General features: G+C 42.3%; 1 protein-coding gene across 1 annotated transcript in view; it reads right to left on the reverse strand.

Moving 5' to 3' along the window:
• Positions 1-18,176, reverse strand: part of PISD (phosphatidylserine decarboxylase) — a 42,298-nt gene that overhangs the window by 18,146 nt on the left and 5,976 nt on the right. Inside the window, exons 2-3 of the mRNA XM_025858226.2 lie at positions 15,330-15,409; positions 11,304-11,479 (exon numbers count right to left, since the gene is read on the reverse strand). Coding sequence (XP_025714011.1) covers positions 11,304-11,479; positions 15,330-15,409 — 256 coding nt within the window. The remainder of the gene's footprint in view (positions 1-11,303; positions 11,480-15,329; positions 15,410-18,176) is intronic.

Here is an 18,176-nt window from a genome sequence, read left to right on the forward strand (position 1 = left end):
TTCAGCAATTCTACTCCTAGGTATATACCCAAAAGAGCTGAGAGCAATGACTCAAGCAGGTAATTTTATACCCAGTGTTCACAGCAGCACTATTCACAATAGCCAACAACCCAGTAGAAACAACCCACTATCTATCAACAGATGAATGGATAAACAAAATGTAGTATTCATCCATACAATGGAAAATTATTCAACCTTAAAAAGAAATGAAACTCCAATGGATGCTACAACATGGATATCCCTTAAAAAACATAGGGCAAATGTTTTTATGATTCCACTTACATGAAGTACCCAGAATAGGCAAATTCACAGAGACAGAAACGGTGGTGACTAAGGGCTGTGGAGGCTGGGGGCAGGAGAAAAAAAACAGCAGTATTGTTTAGTGAGTACAAAGTTTGTTTGGGACAATGAAAAAGTTCTAGAAATAGACAGAGGTAATGGAAATGCATTATGAATGTACTTAATACCAGTGAATTGTGTACACTGAGAAGTGGTTAAAATGGTAAATTTTATGTGTCTCCCACCCAAATTCCTATGTTGAAGTCCTAACTCTCAGAGTGAAGGCATCTGGAGGTGGGGCCTCTGGGAGAGAATTAGGTCATGAGGTCAGAGCCCTTCCGATTCGATTAGTGCCCTTATCAGAGACAGGGGAGAGCTCGTTCTTGCTCTGTGGCTCGTGAGGACACAGTCTACAAGCCACGAGGAGGGCTCACATCAGAACCTGACCACGCTACCACCCTGATCTCAGACTTCCCAGCACTCAAAACGGTGAGAGAGTAAATTTCTACTGTTGAAACCACTCCAGTCCATGGTATTTTGGCTGAGACAGTCCAGTTTATTGTAAGTGTGAAAAAAAAAAGGGGGGGGGGATAAAGAGACCAAGACTATGGGTAAGTACAGAACACCAAAACATTTTGGAATGGTTTCTGTGAGGAGAGGAAGAGAGGGTGCCATTAGTCAGAAAAAAACAGCAAAATGACTCAGGAGAAGGTGAGAAGGGAAAGATGCCAGAGAGGTTTGGGGAGAGCACATGGACCAACACAAAGCCCCCCCCCCCCCCCACACACACAGGGTAGAGGCGATGAGGACACACAGTGTACAACAGAAGCAAGGTGAGAAAGGGTGATCTCCACAGCCCTCTCCTCGAGCTGCAGTCCCCAGAGATGACGGATCATCAGTTTCATGTCAATGTGACCTGTGACCTCTCCTTTCCTCCCAAAACTTCTCTCAGCCAGTGAGGAAAATGAAATCACTGGTACACATGTAAAGGACGTGCTGGATGGCTGCGGCATAGGGACGGAATGGGGCTCTGGCTCAACTCAAAGCACAGGGGCAGAAGGTCAGCCAGTGCCTTATCACTACAGCAAAGGGGCACGGGAGCCTTAAATGGTGGTGACAGCTTCTATAAGCAGTCATTCCTGATATGTAATTGTAATATTGTAATTTGTAAAAAATATATATTTGTTCATTCATTTGAGCAAAATGTATTTCTCATAAATAACTGGTCATGGTTCCTGGCTCACAGTTCCCAAAACCCTTGGAATTTCCTGAGTGACAAATGGGAGCATCTTTTGTTATACTGTGTGGTCTTCTGTCCTCAGCTCCTACAATCACTTGACAGCCATAAAGGTGAAATGGGTGTCTTGTTATTCATAACAACTCCCTTTCCATCACTACTGGATTTATGTTAATGAGGTGACTTTTGGAAATCCTGTAAGGATAGGGAACCGACCACAAAAGAAGAGGGGGAGTTTTCAGTTCCACCCCCGACCTGGGGTGGGGGGGGGACTGGAGGATGAATCAATCACCATTGACCAATGGTTTAATTAATCACTCATGCCTGTGTAATGTGTGGCACATTAGTGGCACAGAGAAGCCTCCATAAAAACCCCAACAAAAGATGGGGTTCAGAGTGCTTCCAGGCTGGGGAACCAGAAGGCTTCTACGTGCCACTGTGCACAGCCACAAACTCTGTGAGAGCAGAAGTTCCTTTGTTCGGGACCTCAACCTAAGTATCTCTTTATTGGGCTGTTGATCGGTATCCTTTAATATCCTTTGTACTAAACTGGTAATCTAGCAACCAGAATGTTTCCCTGAGCCCCGTGAGCTGCTCTAGCAAATTAGCTGAACCTAAGAAGAAGGTTGTGGAAACCTGTGATTTACAGCCATTCAATCAGAAGCACCTGGACTTGCAATTAGCATCTGAAGGGAGTCAGGGAGTCAGTCTTATAGGACTGAGTTCTTAACCTGTAACTCAAAGAGGGGGTGGTTAGAACCTCCAATTGATAGCCAGTCAGAGGCACAAGTGACAACTTTTGATGGCATCTGAAGGGGGGGAACGGACGAGAGTCTTGTAGGACTTTTGCCCTTAACTTGTAAAATCTGATGCAATCTCTGGGCAGACCATGTCAGAAGTGAGTTAAATTGTAGGACACCCGGTTGGTGTCAAGAGCACTGCTTGTTGGTGTAGTGAAACACAACCCCGCACCCTGCAAGCACACACATTGGAACTGGTTCTAGAACCCTTTAAGGATAAAAACAAACCCCTCCAAGTGTCTCTGCTGAAATGAGTTCTGCTTATTTGTAATGAAACCCAAGTGACGGGCGCCTGGGTAGCTCAGTCGTTAAGCGTCTGCCTTCGGCTCAGGTCATGATCCCAGGGTTCTGGGATCGAGCCCCGCATCGGGCTCCCTGCTCAATGGGAAGCCTGCTTCTCCTTCTCCCACTCCCCCTGCTTATGTTCCCTCTCTTGCTGTGTCTCTCTCTGTCAAATAAATAAATAAAATCTTTAAAAAAAAAAAAAAAAAGAAACCCAAGTGACTACATCAATAAAAAGCTAGGTTCTCTAAGGTGGAGAACCAGAAAGGAAGGAGCTATGCAGAGAAGAATTCCATTAAGGGGCACCTGGGTGGCTCAGTCGGTTAAGCGTCTGCCTTCAGCTCAGGTCATGATCCTGGGGTCCTGGGATCAAGCCCCACATTGGGCTCCTTGCTCCGTGGGGAGCCTGCTTCTCCCTGCCGCTTCCCCTGCTTGTGCTCTCTCTCTCTCAAATAAATAAAATCTTTAAAAAAAAAAAAACAAAAACAAAGGACAAGAACTCCATAAATCTACAGAGGGGTTCCGTGGAGTCTCTGGCTGAGGAACAAGCCATGTGTATCTAGGGTTAAATTCCATGAGACTCACAAAGAATGATCAGAGAGCTGTAAGCCAAACAATTCCCAGAGCTCACACAGGACAGGAGACATTGGCATTTCAACCAGCTAGATGGAAAGTACTCACTGAATACTCTCAGCATTTAGGAGACTGCCCAGAAGGGTCATAGTTTAGTACAGCAGTAGGGCTACACCAGTCCACAGTAAAGGCTATGGTAAATTTATCCTAACAAAGCATCAAAGCAAGCCTAAACGGGTCAAAGTGATCCACAAATAATGTCAACGGCCTACCAGAATAAAATCTATCAGTGTTTGATGGAAAACAACAAAATCCGGCATTCAACAAAGTAAAGCTCACAATATATAGCACTGAATCAAAATCACTAAACATGTGAAGAAGGAACAACCAGGAAGGGGGAAAGATCAGTCAATAGAAGGAGACCCAGAAACAACAGAGGCTGATGAAATTTGGAAATTGAGACAGCTATATAAACAAGCACAATATGCTCAAGGACTTGTAGGAAAATGAGCCTAAGGAGAGAAAGAGAAGACATAAAAAAGAACCACTTGTAAAATGTAACTTCTAAAATGAAAAGTAGTGAATCTACAATGAAAATCTCTACCAAAAAGCTCCTAGAATAAGCGAATTTAGCAAAATCACAGAAATTCTCATATATTGCTAATGGGAATACAAAGTGGTACAGCTACTTTCAAAATAGTTTTGTAGTTTCTTATGAAGTTAAATATACACCTACCTATGACCAAGTAATTGTACTTTTAGGTATTTACACAAGGGAAATGAAAAAAAAAAAGCCCACATAAAGACATACACAAATAGCCAAAAGCTGCAAACAACCCAAATGTCCACCAAAAGAAGAAGAATTAAAAATAATTTGGGCTGGGCGGCCTGGGTGGCTCAGTTGGTTAAGCAACTGCCTTCGGCTCAGGTCATGATCCCGGAGTCCTGGGATTGAGTCCCGCATCGGGCTTCCGGCTCAGCGGGGAGCCTGCTTCTCCCTCTGACCTTCTCCCCTCTCATACTGTTTCTCTCTCTCTCTCAAATAAATAAATAAAATCTTAAAAAAATAATAATAATAATTTGGGCTATCTCCACCCATTAAGGTACTAGTCAGCAATAAAAAGGAATGAAATCCCATAAATACAATAACATGGATGGATCTCCACTTCATGCTGTGAAATAAACCACATAAACAAGAGTATATCCCATTCATTAAAATTTCTTAAAAGACAAATCTAATTCAGAGTGACAGAAAGCTGATCAGTGATTGCCTTGGAAGCATAGGTGGATACTGACTACAAAGAGGCACATGTTCCCTATCTTGAGTGTGGTAGTGATTGCACAAGTACATATATTAAAAAACCCCAATGAACTGACATATAAATGAATGGAACAGAATAGAGTCCAGAAATAAACCCACACTTACACAGTCGATTCATCTACAATAAAAGGAGGTAAGAATATATAATGGAGAAAAGACCATCTCTTTAAATAGTGCTGGAAAAACTACACAGCCATATGCAAAAGAACGAAATCAGTCCACTTGATCACACTGTATACAAAATTAAACTCAAAATGAATTAAAGTCCTAAAGGTAAGACCTACAGGCATAAACTCTTAGATGTTGATCTTGGCAATATTTTTTTGAATCGGTCTCCTCAGGCCAGGGCAACAAAAGCAAAGTTAAACAATTGGGACTACATCAAACTAAAAAGCTTTTGCATAGCAAAGGAAACCATCAAAAGAAAAGGCAACCTACTGAATGGGAGAAGATATTTGCAAATGATACATCTGATAAGGGGTTAATATCCAAAATACATAAAGAATTCTTACAACTCAACACCCCAAAAATCAATCAATTAAAAAATGGGCAGAAATTAACATCATTAATCATCAGGGACATGCAAATCAAAACCACAACTCGATATCACCTCACACCTGTCAGAATGGCTAGTATCAAAAAGATAAGAAATAAGTATTGGCAAGGATGTGGAAAAAAGGGAACCCTCATGCACTACTGGTGGAAATGTAAATTGGTGCAGTTACTGTGGAAATCAGTCTGAGGATTCCTCAAATTAAAAATAGAACTGCCATACAACCCAGCAATTCCACTCCTGGGTATTTATCTGAATAAAACAAAAACACTAATTCAAAAAGATACATGCACCCCTATGTTCACTGCAGCAGTACTTAGGATAACCAAGATATGGCTTCCATAGGAACACCTAAGTGTCCACAGATAAATGAACAGATAAAGAAGATGTAAACACACAGTGAAATCTTATTCAGCCACAAAAAAGAATGAAATCTTGCCATTTGTGACAACATGGATGCACATGCAAAGTACTATGCTAAGTGAAATAAAGACAAATACTGTATGATTTCACTTATATGTAGAATCTAAAAACCAGAAGAAAGCAAAACGGAAACAGACTGTGGCACTTGGGTGGCTCAGTCGGTTGAACATCTGACTTCGGCTCAGGTTATGAACTCGGGGTCCTGGGATCGAGTCCCGCATCAGGCTCCCGGCTCAGCGGGAAGCCTGCTTGTCCCTCTCCCCCTCCCCCTCCCCAACTTGTGCACGCGTGCACTCTCGTTCTCTCTCTCTCAAATAAAATCTTAAAAAAAAAAAAAAAAACGGAAACAGACATAAATACAGAGAACAAAATAGTGGTTGCCAGAGGACAGGAGACTTGGGGGATAGGTGCAATAGGTGAAGGGAATTAAGAGGTACAAACTTCCAATAATAAAATAAATAAGTAATAGGGATGTAAAGTACAGCCTAGGGAACAGAGTCAATAACGTAATAATTTTTATGGTGACAGATGGTAACTTATCAGGTGCTCATTTTGTAATGTACATAAATGTCAAAGCATGCTGTACATCTGAAACTAATATAATAGTGTATTTCAATTAAAAAACCAACAATGAGGGGCGCCTGGGTGGCTCAGTCGTTAAGCCTCTGCCTTCGGCTCAGGTCATGATCCCAGGGTCCTGGGATCCAGCCCCGCATCAGGCTCCCTGCTCTACAGGAAGCCCGCTGCTCCCTCTCCCACTTCCCTTGCTTGTGTTCCCTCTCTCACTGTCTCTCTCTCTGTCATATAAATAAATAAAACCTTAAAAAAAACAACACAACGAGGGGCACCTGGGTGGCTCGTTCAGTTAAACATCTGCCTTTGGCTCAGATCATGATCCCAGAGTCCCAGGATCGAGCCCCACACTGGGCTCCCTGCTCAGTGGGAAGCCTGCTTCTCCCTCTCCTGCTCCCCTTGCTTGTGCTCTCTCTGTCAAATAAAAATCTTAAAAAAAAAAAAAAAATTTAAATCATCACAGCAGCATAATTTACAATGGCCAAGACATGGAAACAACCTAAATGTCCAAGAGATAAACAAATTGTGTGTATATAAGTATATACGTACACACATACAATAGAATATATTATTCAGCCAGAAAAAAATGAAGAAATCCTACACTTGCAACAACATGGATGAACCCTGAAGTCCTTATGCTAAGTGAATTAAGTCAGAGAAAGACAAATACTGCATGATTTCATTTATATGCGGAATCTAAAAAAAGAAAAGGTAAAAAAAAGAAAAAGAAAAAACAAAACTCGGAGGAAAATATCAGACTCGAGGGAGTGGGGGGGAGACAGGGAATTAGAAGGTCAAAAAGTACAAACTTGCAGTTACAAGAGAAATAAGTACTAGGGATGGAATGTACAACATGACGCCTGTAGCTATCATGGCTATCACACAAGAAAATAAAGCGAGGTAATCCTAAGAGTTCTCACATAAGAGAAAATATTTTTCTTTGTTCCTTTCTTCTTTTTTTAAAATTGTATCTACAGAGATGATGGATGTTAGCTGAATCTATTCTGGCAATCATTTCACAATATATGTAAATCAAACCATCATGCTTGATACCTTAAACTTACATAGCGATGTATGTCAATTATTTCTCAATAAAACTGAAAAAATTAAATCGCCTTTGAATAGCCAAAAAATATGTAAGTAGAGACATTCTGGAAAGATACACTAATGTTAAAAATGCTTGTCTGAAGGGTGCCTGGGTGGCTCAGTTGTTAAGTGCCTGCCTTCGGCTCAGGTCATTATCCCAGGGTCCTGGGATCAAGCCCCGTATCGGGCTCCCTGCTCCGCGGGAAGCCTGCTTCTCCCTCTCCCACTCCCCCCTGCTTGTGTTCCCTCTCTCCCTGTCTCTGTCAAATAAATAAATAAAATTTTAAAAATAAATAAATAAATAAATAAAAATGCTTTTCTGCTTCTGGAGAGTGGAAATGGGATCAGTAGAAGGGGCAGAGAGTGGAAGACCTCTTTATATGTAAAACCCTTTGTTAGTATTTGAATTTGTTCATGATTGTGTTTTATTTAAAAATTTTAAAACTATCTCATTTAAAATAAAAATTAGCAATACTTATTCCTAAATACCCAAAAGCCTGGAAGGGTCAAGTTCCCCAAAATGTGAACTGTGGTTTCCTGTGCGTCGTAGGACCCTGGGTCACCCCTGTTTCGTTGTCATATTTTGTAACACTTTCTAATTTTTAAAAAATGAACATTTAATCTTTATAAGTAGATAAATGACAAAGCTATTTCCCCATTGGGGAAAGTGATGCCATATATACATAAAGAGAGACAGAGCAGAGCTGCTGGAACCTGGATGCTTCTGAACACTCTCAACTGGCTACTAACTTTGCTGCTAGTTACAGAATTCCCTTCATCCCATCAAGCAAACACATAAGTTTCATTTCTACTCAGCCAACTGCCTGAGCTTTTTTCCCTACCATGAAAAGAACATGACTCTTAGAGCAGGCAAAGATCTTAGAAACATTTTCTTAAATGTATAAAAACAGAACCCAGTGGGTGCCTGGGTGGCTCAGTCAATTAAGCACCTGCCTTCGGCTCAGGTCATGATCTTGGGGTCCTGGAATCGAATCCCACGTCAGGCTCCCTATTCCCTGCTACTCATGATCTCTCTCTCACTCTCAAATAAATAAAATCTTTTAAAAAAGAAAAAAAGAACGAACCCAGGAAGATAAAACAACTCGCCCAGGTACTGCAGCTGAGCTCAAGCCTTACACCATGTCCGACACCCACCTCCCCGGTGCCCCTCTGCGAGAGCTGTGCCCTCTCCCCACATCCCCGAGTGGAACTTGCAGTGAGTGAGGTGGAACAGATTTTGGAGATTATGAAGTTCTTCTATACTGTTGGGAAGGGAAGTGAAAGGGGAAGGGAAGAGGGAAGGGAAGGGGGAGGGGAGGGAAAGCAAGGAAGGGAGGAGGGAGGGTTCAGGAAGGGAGGGAGGGAGAAAAGGAGGGAAGAAGGAAGGGCGGACTTAAATTGAAATAAAGGAAAGAATATGGGTATAACTTCTTAAAGGGCCCCAGAGCCTCATCTTGGCATAAGTACCAGCCTGTCCTCTTTCAAATCTAGAGATGCCAGACTTGACCCAGGGATATGAAGAGATTATATTCCAGCAAAATTACCAGAAGTTTTCATTTGCCACTTAAAAACAGAGCCCTGAAGGGAACCTTACAGTCATCTGCCCATGGTTCCTAAATCTGGCTTAGCATCAGAATCACTGAAGGGACTTTTTAAAAACAAAGATCTTGAGCCTTGCCCAAACTTTCTAAATCTCCAGGGGTGAGATCAAAGAATCCATAGTTTTTTTGTTTTTTTTTTTAAAGACATTTTATTTATCTATTTGACAGAGAGAGACACAGCGAGAGAGGGAACACAAGCAGGGGGAGTGGGAGAGGGAGAAGCAGGCTTCCTGCGGAGCAGGGAGCCCGATGCCCGATGCAGGGCTCGATCCCAGGACCCTGGGATCATGACCTGAGCCGAAGGCAGATGCTTAACAACTGAGCCACCCAGGCGTCCCAGAATCCACGGTTTTTAAAGCTCCCCAACAATTCTGATGAGCGACCAGATGATTTCTCATGAGATGACGGTGATTAGGTGGGGCAGGGGCGGGACTAGGATCCGGTCTGCGACTGCCAGTCAGCACTCTCCCTTCTCATGACCAACGTTACCTCTGAAATCCTACAATGTCTACTTGGAGTCCAGACCATTTCCCCTTCATAAAGTGAAATACTGGCATCCTGCCTGGAAATCCAGCAGTCCTGTGGCCATTTTACTCAACCAAAAGAACAGTATCTAACTGAAACCCAGCTCTTAACCAACAGGGGCTTCAGATTTCACGCTGCGCTGGGCCACTCGGATCCAGTGTTCTGTCACTGTCCAGGCCCTAGAATTTATAAGCCAATCAACCCTCTCCTCTTTACAAATGGTCATCTTTCACGTATTGACTCCTACATGGCAGTAATCCTAATTATAGAAATGGTGAATGCTAAAAAACATACTGACATTGGTCTTTTATGATTTTGGAAGTCACAGATTTCTTCCAAATGTAGGTTCTATTGGAAGACCTCTGAAATGGGTGGGAATTTGCTGAAAGCATGTGAGCTTGTCACGGGGTGACTCAGCCTGCAAATGTGTGGGGTCAGAGAGAAGCCACCTTGGGTCTAACACCTGAGTGGGGTCATATGATCACAGTCTAACAAGTACTTTATTAGCCTAAAGGAAAAGGCATATTTACAGAGGAAACCACCAATGTCATGGGAAATAGAGTACAGCAAATTTTAAAAAGTGTGACTCACATACTACACAATTATCCTTCACCAAAAGGATTTTGTCATATACTACCAGAAAACAAAAAGCCTTTTTTCTTTCTTGGTCTGAGGTTACTATAAAGTCCAAGATGTATGAATAGGCCAAAAAAAAGGGTAGATATACATAGGCAAGCAAAAAGGTATCTGGGGGTGGCTGGGTGGCTCAGTCAGTTAAGCGGCTGCCTTCAGCTCAGGTGGGATCGAGCATCGAGCCCAGTGTTGGGCTCCCTGCTCAGAGGTTAGCCTGCTTCTCCCTCCCCCTCCGCCTGCCTCTCTGCCTACTTGTGCTCTCTTTCTGTCAAATAAATAAATAAAATCTTTAAAAAAGTATCTCTTAGCGTAATAGCCACATCTGGATCTGTATGGCCAGCTGACTAAGTCACAGTTTTATAGGACTGTTGGAAATCAGATGAAATCTTTACACTGGATTCTACTGGAAGAAGAGGGTCAAAACCAAAATTCAAAACAGGATTATTTTGGGAGGAAGCCTATAATGTAGCATGTAATGCCAATGCCAACAAATATTCCTAGATCAACTATGCTACAGCTAGAAGGAATCTCAGATGGGTTCCAATCCAACCTGCCTTAGAGTTGTTTATACTATTTATAGCATACAGCAAGTGACATATTCAAGTTCACACAGCTATTGAGGGACATGGTTGGGACTCGCCTTCAGGACCGACATGCCCTGGCCAGAGGATTCAGCTGAGCTGGATTACTGATACGGAGAGGTTCGTGAAGAAACCCAAACACATCATTCCAAATTCCAGAAAGTCTCTTTCACCTCCCCCCTCCTTTTGCCCAGGCTATGAGATCTACTGATGTTTCAGATTCTTCATTTGTTACACTATGGCTGAAAAGAAAGCATTTTTTAAATTTACACCTTAATATTCAATTTCAACATTTACTGAATGTCTACTCTGAGTTGGGTATCATCCTGGGCCACTGGAGCACAACTGAATAAGACAGTTCATTGTACGTGACGCATGGTTCAATAACATTTAAGCCTGCCCCTACTGTGTGGCCCTGTTGTGGGGGAAGCATTTTGAGCAATAACAACAAAGCAGTTTGACTATTTCAGTCTGGTTCCTGGTAAGAACTTATCCACATCACAAAAGTCCAACCGTTTTAGCTTATCCTCAGTCAGAGCAGGGCATGAATGACTAGGATGCCAGCCCCAACATGAGGCATGAACTCTGAGGATTTCAACAGCAGGTAATTGCTTGTCAGAGCCCTTGGGGAGACCAGGGGTAGGTCTGGACACAGAAAGGAAGCCCAGCATGACACCAAAGGCATAACGTCTATGTCTGGCCAAAAACCCACTGGAGACATGAGCTCCAAAAAAGCACATTTCATTTCTTCAAACATTTCAACTTTGGGGCAATTTAAAAAAGTGACAGACAGTTGTGCTAAATGAGAACTCAAGGGGGTTCCACCTTTGTCCTACCTCCCAGTGACCAGCAAGTTTGGGTGGGATCTCCAACCCCAGCTTCTCCAGCTCTCGCTCCCTGTACTTCTCATACTGCCGGTAACCCGCATACCCGCCACCTGTCACCAAAAGAACAGGCAGGGGACGCAGCAGAGACAAGGTTCGAGCAGGGGCAGTGTGGACTCTTCTGGCATCTGTAACAAAAAACAGGAAAATTCTGAGATTAGGAGAAGGGACAGGGATGAGTCATGCAAACAGCACTAAAATGAGGTCTAGGAAACATCAGTGCATCTTTGATAGGCAGGTGCAACCTTAAGTCACTATTAAGACCCTTCTGTCTCCAAATTCTCCCAATAAGTAAGGGACATTTTCTAAAAATTTTTTTTAGATTTTATTTATTTGACAGGTAGAGAGAGAAAGAGAGAACAAGCAGGGGAAGCAGGAGAGGGAGAGGGAGAAGCAGACTCTCCGTGGAGCAGGGAGCCTGATGCAGGGCTCAATCCCAGGACCCCGGGATCCTGACCCGAGCAAAAGGCAGATGCTTAACGACTGAGCCACCCAGGCACCCAAGGGACAAGCATCTTTCCTATGAAACTATGATGCACCTCAACTGCCACCACAGCCAGAGAATTTAAGACGAAAACACTGGGCGCCTGGGTGGCGCAGATGGTTAAGACGAAAACACTGACTGAATCACAAAGAGGTCAAGAAACTGATCAAGGGTGCCAGGCTGGCTACCACCAGGTCCAGGACTGGGAATCAGGCACCATTTCTCACCCAGGACTCTCTGACCTTACTTTTACAATCCAGACCCAATTCTGACTAGACACGAGTATACTCAAATGCAAATTCCCGTAAGCTCTTACAATTCAATAATAAAGACAACCCATTTTTTTAAAGATTTTATTTATTTATTTATTTGAGAGAGAGAGAAAGAGCATGAGAGGGGGGAGGGTCAGAGAGAGAAGCAGGCTTCCCGCGGAGCAGGGAGCCCGATATGGGACTCGATCCTGGGACTCCAGGATCATGACCTGAGCCGAAGGCAGCCGCTTAACCAACTGAGCCACCCAGGCACCCCAACCCATTTTTAAAAATATACACAGGACCCGAATAGACATTTCTCCAAAGAGGATATACAAATGGCCAGTAAGCACATGAAAAGATGCTCAACATCTATTATGGGTTGAACTGTGTCCCCCCAGAATTCACATGCTGAGTCCTAGCTCTCAGTACCCTGAATGTGACCTTACTTGGATATAGGGTCTCTAGAGAAGTAAAAAATATAGGGGTGCCTGGATGGGTCAGTTGTTAAGTGTCTGCCTTCGGCTCAGGTCCCTGGGATCAAGTCCCACATCAGGCTCCCTGCTCAGCGGGAAGCCTGCTTCTCCCTCTCCCACTCCTCCTGCTTGTGTTCCTGCTCTTGCTATCTCTGTCAAATAAATAAAGTCTTTGTTTTTTTTAAAGATTTTATTTATTCATTTGTGAGAGAGACAGAGAGAGAATAAGCAGAGGGAGAGGGAGAAGAAGACTCCCCGCTGAGCAAGGAGCCCGATGTGGGACTCGATCCCAGGACCCTGGGATCATGACCTGAGCCGAAGGCAGACACTTAACCATCTGAGCCACCCGGGCGCCCCAAATAAATAAAGTCTTAAAAAAAAAAAGGTAAACAAGATAAAATATGGTCATCATAGTGGGCCCTAATCCGATATGACTGGTGTCCTTTTGAAAAGAGAAAATTTGGAGACAGACATGCTTATGAAGAGAACGCCATGTGAAGATGAAGGCAGAGAACAGAATGATGCTTCTATGAGCCAAAGACTGCCAGCAAACCATTAGGAGCTAGACCAGAGGCATGGAACAGATTCTCCCTCCCAACCCTCAGAAGGAAGCAGCCCTGTGACACCTTGATCTCAGGTCTCTAGTCTCCAACCTGAGTACGTTTCTACTATTTAAGCCACTCAGTCTGTGGTACTTTGTTAGAGCAGCCACAGCAAACCAATACAACATCATTAATAATCAGGGAAATGCAAATCAAAACTACAGTGAGGGACCACTTCATACCCACTAGGATGGTTATAATCAAAAAGACAAGTGTTGGCAAGGACGTAGAGAAAGTAGAACACTCATACACTGCTGGTGGGATTGCAAAATGGGCCAGCCACTTTGTAAAACAGTTTGTCAGTTCCTCAAAATGTTATACATAAAATTACAATTATGACCCAGCAATTCTGCTACTAGGGATATTTCTGAGAGAAATGAAACCTACGCCTACACAAAAACTTGTACAAGAATGTTCAATAGCAACCAAAAAGTAGAAACAACCCAAATGTCCATCAACTGGGGAATGGATAAATAAAATGTGGTGTGTCCATACAATGGAATATTATTTGATGACACAAAGGAATGAAGTACTGACACATGATACAACATGAACCTTGAAAACATGATGTGAAAGAAGCCAGCCACAAAAGGCTGCGTATTGTAGGATTTCATTCACATGAAGTGTACAGTACAGGAAACATACTATAGAGACATAAAGTAGATTAGTGGTTGCCAGGGGCTGGGGGGAGGGAGAAGTGGGGAGTGATAGTTTAATGAGTCAAGTGTTGTTACTAGCTTGGGGAGTGGGGGGAGGAATGAAAATGTTCTAAAACTAAATAGTGGTGATGGTTGCACAATTCTGAATATACTAAAAAGCACTGAATTGCACTTCAAAAAGATGAATTTTATGGTATGTGGATTATATCTCAATAATGCTGTTATCAAAACAAAACCTCAAGAGCTGAATCCCCAGGAGCCTATACAAAACCAGGGCATACCCTTCTTACTGCCTCTGACTTCCAGTGGGAGTGGAAACCCCCCTGCTCCCGATATCACCAGCCCCCCACCACGTTCTGGGTGTTGCTATTTCTTCTATTAATGACCACGTGTGGATGTCATTAATCTCTTTCATCTTCTAATTATTCCTAATGAACCATTACTACCTCACAACTAAATATTCTACCTCTGACCAAGTAAGACTGACCATAAAGCAACTTTTTTTTTCCTCTTTCTGAAGTATCTAGTGACAAGAGATCTGTTGTACCCTCCTCATTGCAGTGAGCCACCATCCTAGACCGACTAATCATGCTCTACTGAATGCTGCCGGCCACACTAGCCCTTTCTTCGATGACATGTCTCGCCTTCTCAAAGGCTTACTTTGCCTCTCCAAAAAGAAGCAGTAAGTGGAGATAGCCCTCCACTACTGACCACCTCCCTGCTGGGCCTGTCACTTTATAAAAGCACAGCTTCTCTGCAGATCCAAGATTATGTCTCAATTTCTAAGGCTCCCCCCTTCTTTCCTTCATGTGATTCCCACGAGTTCCAGCTCGCAAGTCCTTAAGTAGCGCCCAGATGTGCTGCTATTAACTACCAGAGTGAACGTTTCGTTCTCGCTCTCATTAACCAATCTGTTTTATTCCCAAGGTACTCTCGCTGGACAGTTCAAAATGGCTCCTGGTATGATCAAATAAAAAGGATATCTAGATAATAAAGACAAGACATTTTCATACAGGTTCAAATGGCTGCTTACAAAATCAAAAAAGTTCATAATCTACCGTTTTGGTGAGGGTGTGGGGAACTGATGTACTCATGAGCACCTCCTGCTCATGTGCACGTAATCTGGAAAAATCCTCTTTGAAGAACAATCTGGCCTAAATACCAACTTGTAAAATACATAAATCTTTTGATCCAGCAATTCTAGCTCTACAAATTTATCCTGAAGCTGCACTAAGATGTGTCACCACAGAAACGTCTATAGTAGAAAAAGCCTAGAAACAACTTACATGTCCGACACCAAATGATAGTCATTCAACAGAATACTAGGCAGCCAGTAAAAACGATGTGCTCCAGGGATAACTACATGCCAGACATTCTAAGCACCCCACAGATACAAGGTCATTTAATTCTACTAACAACCCTATGAAATAGGAGCTGTTTATCCCAGTGTACTGATAAGCAAACTGAAGCACAGAGAGGCCAGCGTCACTTCTAATTGCTACTTACTTGTGTAGAAGCCTCTGACAGGCAACTTCCTTAAGGACTGTAGGAAGTGGCTCACGGCAGTGTTCTCACAGTGAAGGAGGCTATAATCAAGCAAAAATAAACCGTTAAACATTTATTTAAAAAAAAATTTTTTTTTTAAGTAGACTCCACACCCAGCATGGAATCCAACATGGGGCTTGAACTCACAACCCTGAGGATCAAGACCTGAGCTGAGATCAAGAGTCAGCTGCTTAACTGACTGGGCTACCCAGGTGCCCCATCTTAAAATTATTTTTAAGATTTTATTTATTTGAAAGAGAGAGAGCACACAAGGTGGGGGAGGGGTTCCTCTCCCTCTGCCCCTCCCCCCACTTGTGCTCGCTCTTTCTCTCTCTCTCCCTCAAATAAAATCTTAAAAAAAAAATTCTTTAAGGATGCCGATTATTCTAATATACTTCAAGTCTGGAAGGCTCACTTAGAATTTTTGAATTCTCTTTTGTGGCTAACTTTGCTATTTTGTCAAGCTAGTTTGACAGAGTGAATAGGTTTCAAGCCTTCTCAGAAAAAAATTACCAACAACTTTCACAGCTTTCCATGCTAAGAAAACATTATTTCTGATTCAGTTGGTTTCTCTTTGTTTCATCTTCACCCAGGGAAACTGGACAATTTCCCAGTGGCAATAAGTGACTGCCAGCAAGGAAAGAATTCGTGAACTTTTAGTTAAAAATTGGATCTCACCTAACCAAAGAGCAAATATCTCCCTTTCAATTCAGATAGCACATCGGTTTCCCCCAAATTTAACCTGAAATCTAAAGTAAAGAAACTATGTCCTTGTCAGTGCTTCTTTTTCTGCTGCAGCTCTTTATGATAGAAGCAATAATTAAATAAAACTGTCTACATTGCCACTTTTGTGGAAAACAAAACTGCGTGTATGACCTTCCTACAATATTTACTTTCATGGATATGTAGTAGTTATTTCTTATACTGATATCCTGCAAACATGATCAGATTTAGGCACCTTCATTTTTTTACTTGAAATTGACTTACAAACACCCTCACAGCATGGTGCTAATTTGGCTAATGTGATGACTCTGATTCTCCAGTAGGCGAGTCAGGTCTGTATGGAGAAAAAGTATGGGGCCATGATAATCACCACCACGAAGGCAGGAGAGAGATGCTCAGCTACTAACAGAAAGAAGAGCAATGTTTCAGTAGATGAATGTTCTTTCAGCACTGAACAATGCTAATCTCTTAGACCAGAAACTCCCACTACAAAAGCTAAAAGCCTCAAACCCTGTTTTCCAAACAGAATTAGAACAAGAAGTATAAAAACTGACTAAAGGTACATTGTTGTGTTCTGTACACTGCTGTGTTACATGTTCCAGAACGAATGCTAAACCCCTCAACTAAAAGAATGTTTGCAGACTGTTGAATAAGGCTTTTTTCCCCCGCTTGGCTGGGGGAGGTATGAATCAGGGAGAATTGTCTTTCCATTGGAACCAGACACACGGCACTCAGGTAGTTTCTCTTGCATGTGGGTCTTTCCCCTTGGCAGCCCTGCCCCAGAACACAGAGCCTGGCTCTCTTGTATGCCGCCTTAGCCTGAGCTCCTAGAAAAAAAGCCCAGCAAATGCACCATTACACCAATTTGTCTTTTATTACTGGATCACTTCTATCTTCATATAAATCCTGTACTTTCTCCAATCTTATATAAACACCGTCCACCATGTATCCTTCTCTAGCTTCCACCCCACTTTTCTTCTCTCCTTCATAACAAGCTCTTAAAAAGAGCTAGGTTCAGTCTCAACCATAAAAATCCTAGAAAAGAACACATGCGGTAATGTGTTACATTACAGCTGACATCAGCTGTAGCAACTTTGTTCTAGATAGGTCAAAAGCAAAAATAAACTACTGGGACTACATCAAAATAAAAAGCTTCTGCACAATGAAGGAAACAGTCAACAAAACTAAAAGGAAACCTATGGAATGGGAGAAGATATTTGCAAATGACATATCCAATAAAGGGTTAGTATCCAAAATATATAAAGAACCTATAAAACTCAACACCCAAATAACAAATAATCCAAATAAAAAATGGGCAGAAGACATGAGCAGACATTTCTCTAAAGAAGACATCCAGATGGCCAACATTCGTATGAAAAGGTGCTCATCATTTGTCATCAGGAAATGCAAATCAAAACTACAATGCAATATCACCTCATACCTGTCAGAATGGCTAAAATCAACACAAGAAACAACAGGTGTTGACAAGGTTGTAAAAAGAAAAAGGAACCCTCGTGCACTGTTGGTGGGAATGCAAGCTGGTGCAGCCACTGTGGGAAACAGTATGGAGGGTCCTCAAAAAGTTAAAAATAGAACTTATGATCCAGTAATCACACTACTGGATATTTACCCAAAAAATAAAAAACACTAAATCAAAGGGATATATGTACCCCTGTTTATAGCAGGATTATTTACGACGGCCAAGATTCGGAAGTAGCCCAAGTATCCATCTGATGAATGGTTAAAGATGTGGTGTGTATACCACATCTGTGTATATATGTACATACATATATATACACACAACACACACACATACATACACACATATATACACTGGAATATTATTCAGCCATAAAAAAGAATGAAATCTTGCCATTTGCAATGACATGGATGGAGCTACAGAGTATAATGCTAAGCAAATAGGTCAGAAAAAGACAAATAACAAATGATTTCACTCATATGTGGAATTTAAGAAACAAAAGAGCAGAGGGCAAAAAAAGAAAAAAAGAGAGACAAACCAAGAAACAGACTCTTTATAACTACAAAGAACAAACTGATAGTCACCAGAGGGGAGGGGGGTGGAGG

The sequence above is a fragment of the Callorhinus ursinus genome, unplaced genomic scaffold (assembly GCF_003265705.2).
Source record: "Callorhinus ursinus isolate GAN/ISIS: 27379988/994484 unplaced genomic scaffold, GSC_fseal_2.0 scaffold72, whole genome shotgun sequence".
Classification (NCBI taxonomy): Eukaryota; Metazoa; Chordata; class Mammalia; order Carnivora; family Otariidae; genus Callorhinus; species Callorhinus ursinus.